The sequence below is a fragment of the Eublepharis macularius genome, chromosome 5, assembly GCF_028583425.1.
Source record: "Eublepharis macularius isolate TG4126 chromosome 5, MPM_Emac_v1.0, whole genome shotgun sequence".
NCBI classification, from domain to species: domain Eukaryota; kingdom Metazoa; phylum Chordata; class Lepidosauria; order Squamata; family Eublepharidae; genus Eublepharis; species Eublepharis macularius.
The window spans coordinates 94385423-94403792 of NC_072794.1; the positions used below are offsets into that span (position 1 = coordinate 94385423).

Sequence of the window (18370 nt, forward strand, 5' to 3'; positions counted from 1 at the left end):
TATCTCGGTATGTTAGGTAGAATCTTTTTCTTGTGATGATTCCAGTTTGTCAGCATGTCAGTAAAAAATGGGTTATTTATACTTCCTGTCAAATTGTTTTCTTTACCATTCCAAATTAAGCTTTGAATTAATGATAAGCCTTTGTCGGGGTGTATAGATCTAGTTCAATCTGAAGAAATTGTGAATTTCAAAATTTGTAAGATGTTCAGTAGTCTAATTGAGATTTGATAGATGTTCAGATCTGGATAATTAAATCCCCCGTTTGAGTGTTTTAATCTAAGAGTCTGAAATGCTATTCTGGATTTTTTCCCATTCCATAGAAATTTATTTAATAAGCTCTGCCAATTTTTTATTACTTTTTGAGGAATCAATAAAGGAATTGCACACAAAACCCCTAGCAATTTAGGTAGTACAAAAGTTTTAATTATATTATATCTTTCGAACCAAGTAAGGTTCAGTTTATTCCATTTATCTAAATTTATTTTGATTTTATCAAAAGCAATGTTATGATTAAACTTCAGCAAGTTTTTTCGATTAGTGGGAATGCTAATGCCCAAATAAGTTATCTGGTCTGATGCCCATTGGTAGTAGCAATTCTTTTAAATCCAATTAGCTGTATTAGGTTGCATGAAAACAGGTAGAAACTTTGATTTGGAATAGTTGACCGTTAGTCCTGAAATTTGGCTAAAGTCTTCTAAAAATTTTTGAAGGGGGTTTAATGATTTAATAGGATCTACTAAATAAATAAGTCATCAGCAAATAGGCTTAGTTTAAAATTGTTTAGAGTTGTTGCTATACCTCTGATCTCACTAGTCTCTCTAATTTTTTATGCTAATGGCTCAATGGAGATGGCAAATAAAATTGGGGACAATGGGCATCCTTGCCTCGTACCTCTTTGGATAGGAATTTGTTTAGAAACAGCATCATTAATTTTAACATAGGCTGATGGGTAGGAATATATAGCATCAATTAGTCTTAAAAATTTGGGGCCAAAATTCATCTGTTGTAATGTTGATTTAAGGTATTGAATTCCAATTGAGTCAAAGGCCTTTTCTATGTCAAGGGATAAAAAGCCCGACTTCAGTTTGTTTGTTTGACAATAAGAAATCAGATTTAGAGTTTTGTATATGTTATTCATCAGATCCCTATTTGGAATGAAGCCTGACTGGTCAGGGTGCATGTATTGTGAAATAAAGGAGTTGATTCTCTTAGAGATGATTGTGGTAAAAATCTTATAGTCCTGATTCAAAAGCGATATGGGTCTATATGAATTTGTCTTGGTGTTATCTTTATTTTGTTTCGGAATTACTGTTATAATTGCGTTTGATCAAGTTGGTGGCATTATGCCCTGTTCTAAAATTATATTACATACGTCTGTCAAAGGTTTGCTTAATTGTTTTGCAAATGTTTTGTAGTACTCAGCAGGGTATCCGTCAGGGCCTGGTGTTTTATTATTTTGTAATGATTTAATCGTCTCCAATACTTCTTGTTGTGTGATTGGATTATCTAATAAATGTTTATGGTTGTTGTTTAATTTTTTAAAATTTTTGCATGATTGTAAACATTTATGTATACTTTCCTGATTCGGAGATTTGAGTGAATAAAGTTGTGTGTAATAATTTTCAAAAGTTTTTAATATTCCTTTCATTGTGGAATGTTTTATACCTTCAGTGTCAATTATTTTTGTGATATGATTTAATAATTTTTTTCCCTTTATTTTATGGGACAAAAAACGAAGTGATTTGGGTGAACTAAACCAGTAATTTTGCTTAACAAATTGGACGTTTCTGAATTGTCCTTTTTCATTAACTGATCTTTGTTTAGACTTTAATGTTATGCATTTCTGATACATCTTTTGTGATTTGATCATGCTATATAATTATGCATATGAGTGCATGTCTCTTTCCCCCTGCTCCTTTTGGAAAATAATAAACAAATCAAGGAAACTAACTTGCTGATGTATCTTAGACCCCACAGCTTCCTCCCCTCCACATATTTTGAAAGATTCCCCCTAATTTATGTTGCTACCTGTGCAATGCTTGCAGAAATATTCTGGTTGCCAACTCTGACTTGGAAAATTCCCAGAGATTTAGGGTGGCACCTAAAGAGGGCATAGTTTGAGGAGGAGAGGGAATTTAGTAGGGATAACTAAGTCTGAAGCTGCCATTTCCTCCAAATGAATTGATTTCTGCAGTATGGGGATCAGTTAAATTTTTGGTAGAATTCCTAGTCCCACCATGAGGTTGCTAACCCTAGCAAACATCCCCTTTATGTGCATTATTCAAAATGGGAGAATTAAAATAAAGAAAGAGAGGAGGGAAAGACCTGATGGTAAGGTGCGTCCATCATCAAATGTTATTGGTGAGTTCAATATTCGAGATATTAAAGGAACTGGAGGGTATAGCCGAAGACTCTCTTTAATACACATGGTAGTGTATGTCATCTTCCCCAGGTCATCCCTGCACAGTCATTGGAGAAAAGAAATGTCAACAATCAAGCTGATTGTTTCACAAGTTCCCAAACAGCTGAAATTCAGAAGACTGACCAAGAAAATTTGAGGTCGAAAATGAACCCAACTATCTGAATTCAGTGAAGAATTTATCAGTTACTTTATAAAATTGGAAAGCTTCCAAATATTTAAGTGAGGATGCCAAAAGAAATTTCATCCAATTACTGTGTCTTCCATTATTTTAGCAACAATATATAGGACTAACATACAGTCTGCATGCATTTGGGTCATCTTTTTTGCCTAGAAATCTCTGAATTGTATTGCCACCATCATTATTGTTGTCATCATTGTCATCATAATCATCTTATATACTAGTAGCCAAGTGGGCCTGATCTGTGGATACTTAAATCCAGAGACTGGAGCCATGAACGGACAAAACAGATCTTCCTACACGTCTGAAAAATCCCCCAGGTTTGCGAAAAATCTGAAATCTAAAAATAAAAAATAAAAACTGTTTTTAAAAAAATGATAAAAGGAGCAGCTGTAGCTTTAATCAGTTGTCCTCACTAGCAATTTATCCAGTATTTCTGGCTTGATTTCTGTCAATAAAAGACTGGGGAGGATGGGGACAGGGCCCTTTCCAGGGCTGTTTTAGCCTTTGGGGGAGGACTCATCAGGAGCAGGGCCAGCAACAACCACCCAGGTGACTTGATAACATATGACTTTCATGACTCACCCAGGCTCAGCTGCTTGCTAGTGGTCAGCAGCAAGCCCTCCAAAAAAGCCAGTGTAGTATAGTGGTTATAGTTTCATAGTAGGGTCTGGAAGACCCAGGTTCAAATCACCACTATACTGTGGAAGCTCACTGGATGACTTTGAGTCAGTCACACACTCTCAGCTTCCCATTGTGAAGAAAGACAGTATATAAATAAAGCAAATTAATAAATACAGGTGAAGATGGGAAGCAGATAAAAGGTAAGTTATTTAGTGGGTTTGAAAAAGAGAAGGAAGAAGGGAAAGGTGAGAATATGGGGGCTGCCAGGAGGAGGGGGAAAAGAAATAATGCAGGCAAGGGGATATAGGGGAAAGTGAAGTACCCTTCCCCACAAGTCTGTGTAGGTTCCCCACCATGCAACTGAGCCATAGGGCTGGCGGGGGGATGGAATAGCTGAAGACAGGGTAAGGGCAAACAAAGGGGAAGTGGGAAGGAGAGAGGGAAGCAGGAAAATGAAAGAGGCTATGGGGGCAGTCAGGGAAGGAAAAGAGGACATGGTGGGGGAGGACAAAATGAGATCCCCCCCACAGGTCCCCCACTTGTATCCAATATAATTTAGAGTAGCATATCTCAGTATGCAAGAAAGCACAAAATTATAGTTAATCACTGAAAATTAAAATGCACCATTGGATAGTCTTTCCCTGTCCAAGGCGCTCCTTTATCTCCTCCCTGCATCTTTGTTGATGTTTAGGGTTTTGAGCCATGCAGTAGAACAGCCAGGAGATCCCACTGGCAGTAGTATCGTGACCCTCAAACATGAAAGTGTCCACCTCAGCACGTAGGTCTTCATCAGACATCAGATTTCCCTTTTCATCCTAATAACACAAAAAAGAAACACAGAAACAGAGAGCTGGAAGGGAGCCCAAGGGTCATCTAATCCAATCCAAAGAACTATACAAAAGAGATGGAAGGATGACATATATATTTGTCAAAGAATCCTTTGATGAAGAACCAGAAATCCTAGAAAGTGAAGTAAAAGCTGGATTCAATGCAATTGGGAGAAACAAAGCACCAGAAATAGATTGAATACCAATAGAGATATTTCAAGCTACAGAAATGGAGTCCATCAGAACATTAACAAGAATCTGTCAACAAATATGGAAAACAATAAAATGATCCACGGACTGGTAACACTCAGTCTACTTTCCAATTCCAAAAAAGGGGGTGGCAAAGAGTGCAGCAACTATCGGTAGGGATGTGCACTTTGGGTTTCCGATTCAGGGTTTTAACCCGAATTGAGCCGATCTGTAAAGATTCGGGATTCCCGAATCGACCCCAGCATTACTGAGCTGATTCAGGAATCCCGAAGCAAAGCTTCCCAAAGTGATTTGTATCACTTCGGGAAGCTTTGGACAAAGTGGCATTAGCTACTCCACAGCACTTTTCTGGCTGTTTGCATTGCAAACAGCCAGAAAAGTGCTTGCTTTCAAACTTCCCACCCCGCCACTTTTTTCCCTCCGATGGGAGGGGGAGGAGGATTCCCTCCTCCCCGTCCTATGGGAGAAAAAAAGCTACGGGTGGAAAGTTTGAAAGCACCCCTTTCCACCCGGCTTGCACCAGCTGACCAGTGGAGGTGTCCCCACCAGTCAGCTAGAGCAAGCTGAGGGGGATTAAAAGTTAAAGTGCCCCTTTCCACATGGCTTTCAAGCTGCACAGAAAGGAATGTTTTGCAACCCCCCTTGGCTTGCTCTGGCTGACCTGCGGAGGAGCAAGCCGAGGGGGGTTAAATGTTAAAGTGCCCCTTTCTGCGCAGCTTGCAAGTAGCACAAAATGAGGTGCTTTGCAATGTGGTGCGACTTGCTTCAGCTGGCTGGCCAGGGGGGAAGTTCCCCTGCCCATCAGCTGAAGCAAGCAGCACGGAGTAAACTTCCTGCCCTGCTGCTTATTTCACCCGATGGGGGAGGGAGGAGGGGTTATCGTCCTCCCCCTCCCATCGAGTGAAATAAGCGGCAGGGTGGGAAGTTTGTCAGTGTGCTCGGAATCTTCACAGAGCATACTGAAGCAGCTCAATAAGCGATTTCTGAAGCGGCTTGCTTTTGAACTTTTTCCCACTTTGGAATTTCTGAAGTGGGAAACCCGTAATTTTTTTTTGCACACCCCTAACTATCGGACTATCACATTAATTTCCCATGCAAGCAAAGTGATGCTGAAAATTCTACAGCAAAGACTCTTACTATATATGGAATGAGAAATGCCAGATGTTCAAGCTGGATTCAGAAAAGGAAGAGGCACCAGAGAACACATTGCAAATTTACGACGGCTAATGAAACATACCAGGGAATTTCAGAAGACAATCAGCCTGTGTATTATAGATTACTGCAAAGCATATGACTCTGTGGATCATAAAAAGCTATGGAGAGTCTTAAAGAAATGGGGGTGCCACAATATCTGATTGTTTTGATGCAGAACCTGTACTCTGGACAAGAGGCTACTGTCAGAACAGAATATGGAGAAACAGAATGGTTTCCAGTTGGCAAAGCTGTCAGACAAGGATGCATATTATCACCCTATGCAGAGTATATCATAAGGAAAACTGGATTAGATCTAAAAGAAAATGGAGTGAAAATCGGTGGGAGGAACATTAACAATTTGAGATATGCAGATTATACCATATTATTGGCAGGAAATTGTGAAAACTTGAAATGACTACTGATGAAGGTTAAAAGAGAAAGCACCAAAGCAGGATTACAGCTGAACATCAAGAAGACAAAAGTAATGACTACTGAGGAATTACACAATTTTAAGGATGACAATGAGGAAATTTCAATTGTTCAAGATTTTCTATTCCTTGGCTCAATCATCAACCAAAAGGGAGACTGCAATGAAGAAGACTGAGGAAGATTGAGACTTGGAAGAGCAGCTTTGAGGGAGCTAGATAAGATCCTTAAAGATAAAGATGGCTCTCTGGAAACCAAGATCAAGATAATCCGAACTATGGTATTCCCTATTACTATGCATGGATGTGAAAGTTGGACAGTGAAGAAAGCTGACAGGAAGAAAATTGATCCATTTGAAATGTAGTGCTGAAGGAGAGTTTTGTGGATACCATAGACAGCCAAAAAGACAAATAAGTGGGTACTAGATTAAATCAAGCCTGAATCTTCCCTAGAAGCTAAAATGACAAAACTAAGCCTATCGTACTTTGGTCACATCATGAGAAGACAAGATTCTCTGGAAAAGGCAATAATGCTAGGAAAAGTGGAAGGCAGTAGGAAAAGAGGAAGACCTAAAATGAGATGGCTTGACTCAATGAAAGAAGCCACATCCTCCAGTTTGCAGGATCTGAGCATGTCTGTTAATGATAGGATGTTTTGCAGTTCTTTCCTTCATAGGGTCGCCATAGGTTGGAGGTGACTTGATGGCATATAACACACACTTCCCCCTCACCTCCCCCAGTAACTCCTGCTCTATACCCAGAGGAAGGCAAAAAATCTCCAGGATACCTGGCCAATATAGCCTGGAGGAAAATTCCTTCCTGACCCCAAAATGGTGATTGGCATTACCTGGGCATGTAAGAAGGGGCCATAAGAGCCTCGCACTGACTCATCCCTTCATGCCTTCCATCTCCCAATCTGTGAACATTCATATTGAGTCATAATCATCATAGCTGTCAGCTGTCTCTTCTTAAATACCTCCAAAGAAGTAAAGCCCGCTACCTCCTGGGGGAGCCTTTTCCACTGAGAAACCACTCCAACTGTCAGGAAGTTCTTCCTAATGTTTAGCTGAATGTTCTTTTGCTTTAATTTTAACTCATTGTTTCTGGTCCAATTGTCTGGAGCAACAGAAAACAACTCTGCTCCATCCTCTATGTAACAGGCCTTAAAATACTTGAAAATGACTAATGTATCACCTCTCAGTCATCTCGTCTCCAGCTGAACATACTGGTCTTTCCTCATAAGACTTGATTTCCAGACCCCTCACCATCTTTATTGCCCTCCTTTGGATCCATTTCAGCTTGTTCAAAGAACTAGGTCAGTTTGTTTTTTTATACAGAACTGAATGTTTATACCATACCAAGTTTTTATACAATATCAAATGAAATTTGTAATATACTCTTTAGAGACTGTAATGGCCAGAGCTGCAAATTACAGGGGTGCAGGTGGTACATGCATATCCTGCAGTAAGAGGAGCTGGGATGTAAAATTCATCAGTAAAAAAACATTAAAATTAAATGCTTGACATTGCTCCATTTAAAAAAAATCCACCAATATTTAAAGAACCTGTACTGAAATCCAAACTGGTAAAGCCAAGTTGAATTGGAGAAGAGACAGTTAGCTGAACAGTTAGCCCAGGTTCACTTTCAATATCAAGTCCTAGAAGAAGAAGGCTGAGCTAGTGCTAGAGGGCTACTGCTAAGGCAGGAGATCTACTGTTGGCTGTGCTGTGTTCCTAGTATGTTATAATGTCGTATGTAGAATGAAAGATCTAAAGACCCTTTGAACCATAATGCTTATGTGATCTTAAGCGAATCACTATCTCTTAGTTTAGCCTACCTCACAGGGTTATTTTTGGAATAAAATAGAAGACAGACAGATGAAGCCTTTGGCACGCACGCATGTGCGCGTGCACGCATGTGTTGTGGAAAAATAGCAAGCAACTACTTTCTATTGCTGTCTCTAAGGGCCTGAGTAGACACACTTAAGTAGACATAATGAGTTAAGTCTGATAGGCTGCACATGAAGTCCCCAATGGGGCAAATAATGCCCCCAAGGAGCTGTTTCAGTTAGGAAAATGGAACTTCCATGAATGCCATGATTCTAATACAAATTAGGCCCCTCTGGTGCTTGAGAGTGCTGCTGCCTGATTGAAGGAAATAAGAACTGGGTTGGATAACTCTGACAGAGGGTTTCGAGTTCAGCTCTCCAGGACCATCAGCCATATCAGCCAACCACTTTCAAATGGTGGATCTCTATAAGTCAAAGAGTGAGGACCACAGCTGACAAAATCTTGTCCTTTTTGCTCACCAGTCCCATGCCTGGGGACACAGAGAATGGCACCAATACCTAATGGAAGATCATGGGCTGGCTTACATGAGCAGATGCCATCTCACAAATACCCTTGTCCTAAGCCATTTAAGATCAATACCAAAATATACTGGTATCCAAAGAAGTTGCAGTGTGCAACTTCAGTGGCCTTAGACGGGTATAATGCTGCTTAGGATTGCATTGGTGATGGGAATCATGCAAGGTCAGCTCAGTTATGCACTTACATGCATGCCTATACACAGGACCAAGTTCTACTGTGAAATGATTTTAGCAACACTGACCTTGGCACAAAGAAGGATGTCTAAAAAGTCCAGGCGCCTCTTCTTCAGGATCTTCTCAAGTTCTTGCTCATTCTTGAGGAACTCCTTTCTCTCTCTAATGACACTATCTATATTTTAGGTAGGAAGGAGAAAAGGGCATAAGAAACATGCAGAAATGTATTCTTTTTGCTAACTTTGAGGGCAGAGGACATAATTCTTTTAGTCAGTTTAAGCATGGAATATATCTTTGGAATATCCATCATTCCTGCTTTAAAACCTTTGACACAATCCTAACTGAGGGCCAAGCTACAAGTGACGAATGACACTTGAACAGCAAGTGTATTTCTCCCTGTTCCCTTGCCCCCCACTCAATCCACTTGCTGTTCAAGTGTCATTTGTCACTTGTAGCTTGGCCCTGAGATCCATGTAAAATAAGAACAAAATAGAGAGGAGAAGGAACTACTATCAAGTAGAATGAAAATAACTGGCATTAGTACTTATTAATAACAAAGTTTCAAGTTATAAAGGGGAAAAAACATAAGGGAGTCTGGGAGGAGCCAGAATTCAATGCAATACTTTTGGAAAGTTAAATGTAGAGATAAAAAGAATAGGAGATGTGAAAAACAGATCCCACACATTGGAAGGGCTTCTAGGTATTTATTTATTTATTCGATTTATATTTCACCCTCCCCACACCAGCAGGCTCCAGGCAGATTACAACCATATACAATTAAAACACATTAAATAATTGATACCAGTTAAAACCATAAAACAGTCAAAGCTACACAGTTAAAAATACATATATATATACATAATCATAATGGCACAGCAACCAACTGACCGACCTTCACCCATCTCTAGAGCATCATACTGGGGACTGTTTGCTAGATGGAGGTATTGCTAGTAGGGAGGGCATATTCTGCAATCTACTGGCCAGGGGGCTCTGCCTAGCACCGCCCATATGCCTGGCGGAACAGCTCTGTCTTGTAGGCCCAAAGAAAGGATAACAGATCCTGCCGGGCCCTGGTCTCGTTAGACAGAGAGTTCCACCAGGCTGTGGCCAGGACCAAGAAGGCCAGGACCAAGAAGGTATAACATTAGAATTCCAAAGGGAACAGACATTTCAAACTGTGTACAGGCTATGTGATGGCCTTTTCTACAAATCCCATGTGTATTCATCATGGTGTAGAAAGAGCACATACAAATTGTACACTCTGTATGTATCACAAAGGGCCCTGCCTTTTGCAGGATTCTTAATTGCTCAGTGTCCAGCACCTGCCCGTGGCCCCCAGACAAGCAGCCACCTAGGGCCTCCCCCTGGCCCTCCTCACCTCAGCAAGGCCAGGCCAAGGGCAGCCGAGGAGACGGTGGCGGCCGCAGAGGCTGCGGTGGCGGCCGCAGTGGCTGCGGCGGTGGAGACAGCTGTGGCGGCGGCAGAGGCGGCGGAGACGGCCATGGCGGCGACAGGGCCTGGGGTCAGGGTGGGCTCTGCCCGGCACGCCCGGCTGCCAGAGCTGTGGCAGCGGCTCCCAGACGGGCTGCAGCGCAGCGGAGCAGGTGCAGCAGTGCGGCATGGCCTCCGGGCACCCCGAGATGTGGCAGGCCCAGCCGACACCGTCCGAGGCCGTGCTAGCCACGCGCCGAGCCCATGTCCAGGCCTGCCCCCACTGCGCTGGAGGCAGGCGGCGATTGGGCCAGGGGGAGGGCAGCACGGACGAGCGCACAGGAGAGAGGGAGGCAGCCAGGTGGAGGGAAGCACAGCCAGGGACTGCAGCATAGGGTGGGGTGGAGCCCTGGCCTTTGGCCCCACTTGCTCCAGGTGGTGGGCCTGGCCATTGGGGCAGGGTCCTGGGAGCGGGGGTGGAACTGGGAATAGGGGGAGGTATAAAAGAGGGCTCCAGAACCCAGTCCGAAGAGGAGTGTTGTGACGAGGGGAATAGCCTGTATCTGTGGTGAAGAGACAGCTGTCCCAGGGTGGCCAGGGTGGCCAGGCCCAGTGCCTATCCTAATTCTGAGGCCTCTTGGGGAGGAGCCCTCGCCTGCCACAGGCCCGGGTAGTGCAGCCAACCAGGCGGCTGATGGCAGGGAAGGAGGCGGACCCGCTTGGAGGAGGCCAGGACGGCCACCCCAACCCAGCCGGTGCACGTGACCCCACCTGACCCTGACACTCAGAGACCCTATGAACTAGGCTTGCCATTCCCCTGCTAAGGACGGGGGATCCCCTGTTTCCACCTCCTCCTCCCCACCCCCACTTACCTGGCCAGTGGGGGCGCACCCCCACTGTGCCCCACGGTGGCACCGGCGCACCCCCAGGCAGTGCAGTGTGCCCCCACACCCTGCCATGGTGCACTCTGGCACCCCACAATGGCCCATTTAGGGCCGAATCAGGCCCATGGAGGGGGAGTGATTCAGCCCTCTGGAGACAGCGCTTGCGCTCCTGGGTCGCCCTTTGACCCGTGTGATGACATCAGTTCTCGGAAGTGACATCATCACACATGCCTGGGAGCACGTACACACATGCAGCATGCATGCAAAAGAGAACACAGAAGCCAGCGCAGGGTAAGTGCCAGCATCCCAGTCTCCCACCAGGAGACTTAAAGGACTGGCAACCCTACTATGAACATACAGTTCATACATGAGTAAATGCCATGTATGTCCACAAGAGTGTTGAGTCAAAGAGATGAGGCTCAACAGAGGGATCCTGGCTGGGTAATGCCCTTTGGAAGCTCAATATGAAGGAAGCACTGAGAAGGAACTTGTGAGAGTTCTGTTAGGAGGCCAGAAAGCTTTCTTACAGATTGCCAGTGATTAGGTAGGCCCTCTTTTCTACATCTGTATAATAATGGAGGGAGCCTCAGGAACCCATCAGGCTTTGGCCTGAGAGTAGGGCTGTACTCTTTGAGCCCATTTAAAGGGTGAATACCCTGCTCCAAGTGGCAGAATCCCATATAGGTGTAGAGAATTTGAGCAATTCACCAGGGTTATGTAAACCTCCCACCCCCAAACCTTAAAAGGCATTGAAAGGGCAATCCTATGAGGGAAACCAATAGTTGTATTGTTAGCATCACTTTCCATACTATGGATTTGCCACAGTTTTGCTAGCTCCCTGATTGATTTCTTTTACTGGCTTACCAGGGATGCAAAGTTCAAAATAGAAATGCTACTGAGTTTTGTGACATCTCAGCCAATGCCTCTGGTGGCAGGGACAGAAACCCCTTTGGGGCAAAGTTTCTTCCAACATACAAAGATGACATGTGCAAGGGTGACAGCAGTAGCTCCATGGCTCTGTCTCTAGTGAATTTTAATATTAGGCCCATTTTGTGTGTGTACAACAAGGTAATGTATCAGTCACTGAAGTAGATAGGGGCTTTGGATTATGAGAAACCACAAGATAATGTTAGCCAAGAATTTGATTCTTTGAAGCAGCTATTGTTAAGAGAAAATTTTGAAACTCTATAAATATGACAAGCTAAACTGATAGAGAGCTTCTTCTTAGAGGGAGCTCCTTGTCTGTGACCTTCTTATCTTTGGGCAAGATACTTTTTGGACTCAAGTAATTGTTCTCCTTAATAGTCTTTGTATTTGTTATAATGGATGGTAATGATTTTCTGTTGGTTGAGTTGTTATTAAGAATATTAAGTAGGTATACTGTAATAATAAAGGCTTAAAAAGGAAGCACTGATTCCATAATTGTATTACTTGTGCACTACCCCCAGTAACGATCCTAAAACGTTGTCTGCAGTGTAGCTCTGGCCAGGAGTTAAATTATTTGATATGGCAAAACTAACTAGACACTCAGGGCTTCTTAAGTGCATTCCTTTATCTAAATCAGGCCTGACCAGAATCATCCAGAATCTGGATGACTCTGGTCAGGCCTGATTCTGGATGACTCCCTGTTATTCTCCCTGTTGGAGAATACTGAGTTAGAACATTTTATTCAAGTATTGACTCTATAGGGCTGAACTAGGTGAGGCACTATACCTCAAAATTAGAGGAGGCAATTCACTTGATGGTCAGTTTTGGGGTTGCAGAAACTATGAATGCTTAAAGTGAGAGAATGGGGAATAGCCTGCGGAAACAATGCATTAACAGGTCATCCTCAGGCCAGTCATGGGGGCACTTGGAATAAGAGATGAATAAAAATTATGGACCGGATGACAAGAACTGGACTTCATCACATTTAAATCACATGGAACTCCATTGGCCCAGAAAGTTCTTCTGGGCAATCCAACAAAGTGAGAAAGGGGCTATGCTTCACTAATGGATTGTTGCCCCCCCTTTTTTGTGGAAGGCTGGCTCGTTTTTTTAGTGTCCCACCTTTCTAATGGAACATGAACTCTCACCATGATAAAGGAAAAGAGAGTATTGTGGCTCATAAGAGCTTAGCTATTCAGAAGAGGCATAAAAGTAATTTAGACTCAGGAAGTGTGATGATTTTATGACAAGAAAGCCTTTTGTACTTCGAAAAAAAATTGAGCCCAGAGATTAGGCTTCAAATGCATCTCTGAAGAAACCCAATATGGTTGACTACCATGCTTAAGAGTTTGAGAACTGATATCCACTTTATCCATAGCTCTAGTAAAGGACTTCTGGAAAAGAGGAGCAAACTGCCTGGGGATATGAAGAATGTAACATACACACAAACTAATTTAAATCTAATGTAACATCAAAGTGCAATTGTGCTTAAAGTGCCAATCATATAATTTATGCTATGCAATACTATAAATACAGTCCTGTATCCTGTATAATGCAATACAATAAATACATACGTCCAAGAAGGTTTATTGATGGTTTTCCCCCTCTATTTTCTATTTTTGCAGATATTTGCCTTCCAGATGTTAAATTTACTTACCTTCTCTCCATCTTCACTTCTTAAAGGAACAGTGATAAGGATTGTAGATGAATACTTACCAGTTAGTTTTTTTTTGGGGGGGGGACTTCTTTTCCCCATCCCCTATATTCTGTACCCTTTATCTTGTAGTAAAAAATAAAAATTTATATAAAAAAATACTTACCAGTTAGTTTTGAAGACCCCTTGTGACTGTGACTTTATGTATACTTATATTTATTCAATATTGGTCTAGATATTTATGCTATCTTATCTACACAATTTTCCTCCTTGTGGAAGCTCCCTTAGCCTCACCTTTCCCTGCTTCCTTTTCGTTTCCCAACACTTAAAGGTTGGTACCTTTTATTGTCTCCTATTTTCAGCAATATTTATTATTTAATCACTTCATTTGTACCCTGCCTTTCTCCACAATGGGGATTCAAAGCAGCTCACATATTTTTCCTCTCCTCCAATAACAATCCTCACAAATCTGTGAGGTAGGTTAGGCTGAAAGTATGTGTTAGGCCCAAGGTCACCACATGCATTTCCATGGCAGAGTGAGAATTTGAAGCTGGGTCTCCCAGATCCTAGTCTGAAACTCTCATCACTACATAGGGTTGCCAAGCATGGGAGACAGGGGAGGCAGGAACATGAGGGCACCATCAATGATGGCATTTAGAGTTTCCAGAGATTCCTAGAGAGATCTGATGTCATGTCCAGGTTTCCTCTTTTGTGGGGTGGCTTCTGCTTAACAGTAGCAAGCAGCCTGGCCTGGGTGAGTCATGGAAGTCACATGATAGCAAGTCACCTGGTGGTTGCTGGTAGGCTTGGTCCTGATGCATCTTCCCTTAGTGGACAAAACAGCCCTAGAAAGGGCCCTATCTCATCCCCCTGGAAAGGGCCCTGCCTTTTACTTACAGAAACCAATGCTTGAATGCTGGTAATACTGTTGTGGTTGCCTAGCAAAGGCCACTGAAGGCATTCATTTCTTAATGCTACAAGCACTGATTCTATTATTTGGGGGTGGATTAAGCACCCCAAGGGGTTTTTACTTAAGATTTTTCTGCAAACGTCGGGTTTTGTAGAAAGATCTGTCTTGTCTGATCATTACTCTAATCTCTGTATTTAAGTATCCACCATTTTGCTATATTGAGAACTGGATATATTGGTTGGAAAATAGTCCAGATTTACCCAGCTTCACATATTGCGCCATCAGTTTTTTTTTAAAAAATAATAATTTAAATGGCTAAAAAAGTGCTTGCCAAAGATAAAGTTCAGAGTTTCTTGTTGTTAAACAGCTAACCCAACACATTTTGAACAACGACCCAGTATGCATACTGAGTGTTTTGTAATAAATTAAATATGTTCAAGATTCCTAGACCAATAGTCTGGCAAAATTCTTAATCAATGTGATATAGGGAAAGACCGATGGAACATACCTGTGTGGAGATGAGCTAATCTACAGGCTTTATGGAACTGATGTCCTTGAGAACTTAGCTGGTAAAAGAAATCATTCTGGTATAGAGGTATCTTCAGTCTCTCAACACTGAGGAAGCTGAGATCATAGACGGTTTTAATATAAGGATTATCCCTTTAAAAAATAAAGATGGATAGATTAGGAAGCTCAGCTCGTTTTTGCCATGAAAGCTTGAAAGTTTCATACCACAACATTTTTGTGGTATGAAATGCAATGAAACAGCCTAGCCACTGAGGAATTTGTGAAATGAGGCATGTTCCTCATCATTTTAAGGATCTTGTTCTAGTGCCTTTGTGTAAATAAAAAGGCTCTGCAAATGAAAAAGAACAATTGGATGCAAATCTGGTCATTTCAAACCACTTAGGAAATTGTTATATGTCAGCCACAATTAATAATTTTAAAGTAATGTCTGATATGGAAATACACTAGCCTTTGAATATCTACAGGGACAATTAAATGTCTAAAAGTAATGGCAATATATAGACTAATAAGTGATTCTGCAATCAGTGAATTAGATCCAATGGTTCCTTTCTACTAAGTATGCTCCACACAGAAAAGACCCATCCTCCAACATAAACTAACTCAATTTCTATTTTATATTCCCCATATTTCACGATCAATGTAATTGGACTATGGTTGGCATTACAGCAGATTCTGTTCTCATTTCCATTATATTTTTGTCAAACCTTGAGAAATCAGTAACAAGTCAGATCTGAAGCATAAGTGATTAGGAACAGAATAAAAGTTGCAGTCATGCTTGATGCAATTATTAATTTCTCAGAAATCTACTTATTCCAAAATCCTTATACCTTTCCTTAAATTGTTAGGTAAAATATTTTCCCATGACTTCCATTGTATCTATCAACATTAGAAATTAAAATTTTATTCATGTCTTTCCCCAATATAATGGGGTCTTTCACAAACCTTTTTTTAAAGGTTTAATCATTATTTCTAGTTTTGGACATGATCCTAGATATGGATTGTTAAATCCAAAGACTGGAGCCATGAACAGAGGAGGGATATCTTTCTACAAACTAGAGGGAATGCACAGGTTTGTAGGAAAACATTAAGCTATAAAACAATAAAGGGAGGGGATTGAAAACAAAAAAGAGGCTCTTCTACCCACCCACTACTTCCTCCCTTTCCCTATCACTTGTACCACCTGGATACTAGCATCTTCCAGCGATTCCAGCTGAGTTAATTGTTTATTGTCAAGAACTCAAAGCAATCACAGGGCAAGAGGACCTTCACAATGGGCCACTCTATACCTGAAGTAAATAGCTGCTACCAACTCAGAGGGTTCAGAGGAAGAGCCTGAGGAGTAGGGTCTCCAGGTCTCCCGGTCAGAGGACAAGATCCCCCCACTCCCAGCCTCTGCCACTCTTACCTGACTGGTGTGTGTGGGGAAAATGTGCGGGGAATGGAAATGGAAGCTCCAGAGCACATTCCTGCAAGCTCCAGAGCCTTCATTGTTGTGCTGGGGATGACTTGGTATGTCAATGAAGGCTCCAGAGTGTTGTCAAGCTTGTGTACGATGAGTTCCCCCACTTTTACCCCCAATGATCTCCTCATCCCCAGGGGACCTGGCAACTCTACTGAGGAGCCACAACCAGGGAACCAGGAGGACCAGTGGGATCAGGGAGGGCCTGATGCTGCAACGGCACCTGCTGCCCATGCTCCAGCAGCACCAGGGGCCACCCTGCCAGAACCTGCAAGTGAGCCCTTGCCACCTGCCTCTGAGATAACCACTAGGAATCTGCCAGGCAGGATGCAAACCAAGACTCACAGTCCCTCAAGTCCTGCTCCCAGTCCACAAGAATTGCATCTGCAGAATGTCCAGGCAGCGGCTACACAAAGAAAATTGTTAGATTGGCAGCATGCAATCTCAGCCTGGATCCAGACTAGATCTCAGAGTAGCACTGCTTTGCAGGATCCTATCCACGGTATAGCTCATTCTCAGCAGCCTCAACACCTGTCAGCAAATGCAGCCGAGTCAGATTAACTCTCAGCCTATTTAGGCTGAGGCTTGAGAAGGCTGCATAACTGGATCAACTGTCCACTAGGCACAAGCTGTGTGCCCCAGGCTCCTGACTTTCAGCCCCAGTCTCAAGTCTAAGGGCCAAACTACAAGTGATAAATGACACTTGAATGGCAAGTGTATTTCTCCCTGTTCACTTGCCCTCCACTTGCACTCCAATTGATCCACTTGCCTTTCAAGTGTCATTTGTCACTTGTAGCTTGGCCCTAAGCTCCCAAGTCTCGCCAACCAAGGCTGCAGCCTTATTCCAGTGGAGCCCAGACCTGGCCAGCCTGTACAATGCAGGACATAGTTGTAAATCTAGATGGCAAAGCCCAGCAATCCAGGCTGGACTCCGAACTCAGGACAGAGGCATAACTAAACTTGCCAATTTTTATTCCATATTCCCCAGCAATACGGGGGTGATTTGGCTGACTAACCAGAGCTTGGCAATGACATAAGAGGGTGATATTCTTCAGCTGTATCATACCGAAAGACCAATGTATCAGCTCCCTCCTGAGAAATGAAATTGGGTTCAGTTAAGCTAACTGGACAGAATGCTTTAGCCTTTGCTGTCCCATCCTCCCACCATAATGGTTTCAGACTTGCATCTGGAGCAGATAACAAGTCTGGACAGGTCTCAAGAAATGAGCTCAATCAGAATTAAGAATCATATCCATGATACATTTTAACTCATGTCAAGCAGGACTATACTTTGAATATGATTGTAGGTCAAGGCAAGCCTGCTTCTTGTTAGGTTACTAACAACTGTTAAAATTGAACCTGAAATCTTATAGCATTGTGAGAGCTCAGTTTTTTCCTCAGTAAATAAACATTTTTAGAGTTTTGAAGATTAAAAAAAAATTCCTTTGGGGGATTTCTGTGTCAACCTAGGGGCTGACCCAGGTAAGTTTTCCCCTGCTCCCCCCAGCCCCATTCACCTGGCCAGTGGGGGGAAAGGCACAAGGGGAAGAAGAGCACAGACACACATACCTGCACTCCCCTGTTGTGCTAGAAAATAACATCATTTTCCAGTGTGATGGAGGAGCTGCAGGTCGTGCTGAAACCCTAGTCATTAAAAACAATATCAAATGGCCGATTTTTAATTAATTTGGCTTCAGTGTGACATGTAGCTCCCTCATCATTTTCCAGCATGATGGGGGAGTGTAGGCGCTCATGCTTCATGCTCACTTGGGAGGTGTTTCCCACTGCCTCTGCCCCCCAGGCCCCTGAGGCACCTGGTATACCTAGACCCAGATTTTTACAAATAACTCCTCAGTCTGTACCTGGCCCTGAGGTGTAGGTTCAGCATTAGATATATGATATTGTTCTTATATTTATGATATTTATATAGTTCCCCATTATTCCTACATTTGGCTAAAGAACATATATTTCATCTATGTCAATAACTATACTTTCAGTTTCAAAATTTGCTCTTATAGCCATACACTTGAATGTTTAGCTCTGTAAGAGACACATAGTCCTCCCAATGCATTAACATAAGTTCATTATTTTCTATGATGTGGTCCCTGTAAGAATATTATACCAGACTTTCTTTAACTAATTTTGTATGTGAAAC

At 42.5% G+C, this 18370-nt stretch overlaps 1 protein-coding gene across 1 annotated transcript in view; it reads right to left on the reverse strand.

Annotated features, from left to right (window-relative positions):
* Positions 1 to 18370, reverse strand: part of LOC129330367 (cytochrome P450 4B1-like) — a 43788-nt gene that overhangs the window by 11186 nt on the left and 14232 nt on the right. The window contains exons 2-5 of the mRNA XM_054980397.1: positions 14737 to 14888; positions 8491 to 8597; positions 3849 to 4039; positions 2326 to 2459 (exon numbers count right to left, since the gene is read on the reverse strand). Coding sequence (XP_054836372.1) covers positions 2326 to 2459; positions 3849 to 4039; positions 8491 to 8597; positions 14737 to 14888 — 584 coding nt within the window. The remainder of the gene's footprint in view (positions 1 to 2325; positions 2460 to 3848; positions 4040 to 8490; positions 8598 to 14736; positions 14889 to 18370) is intronic.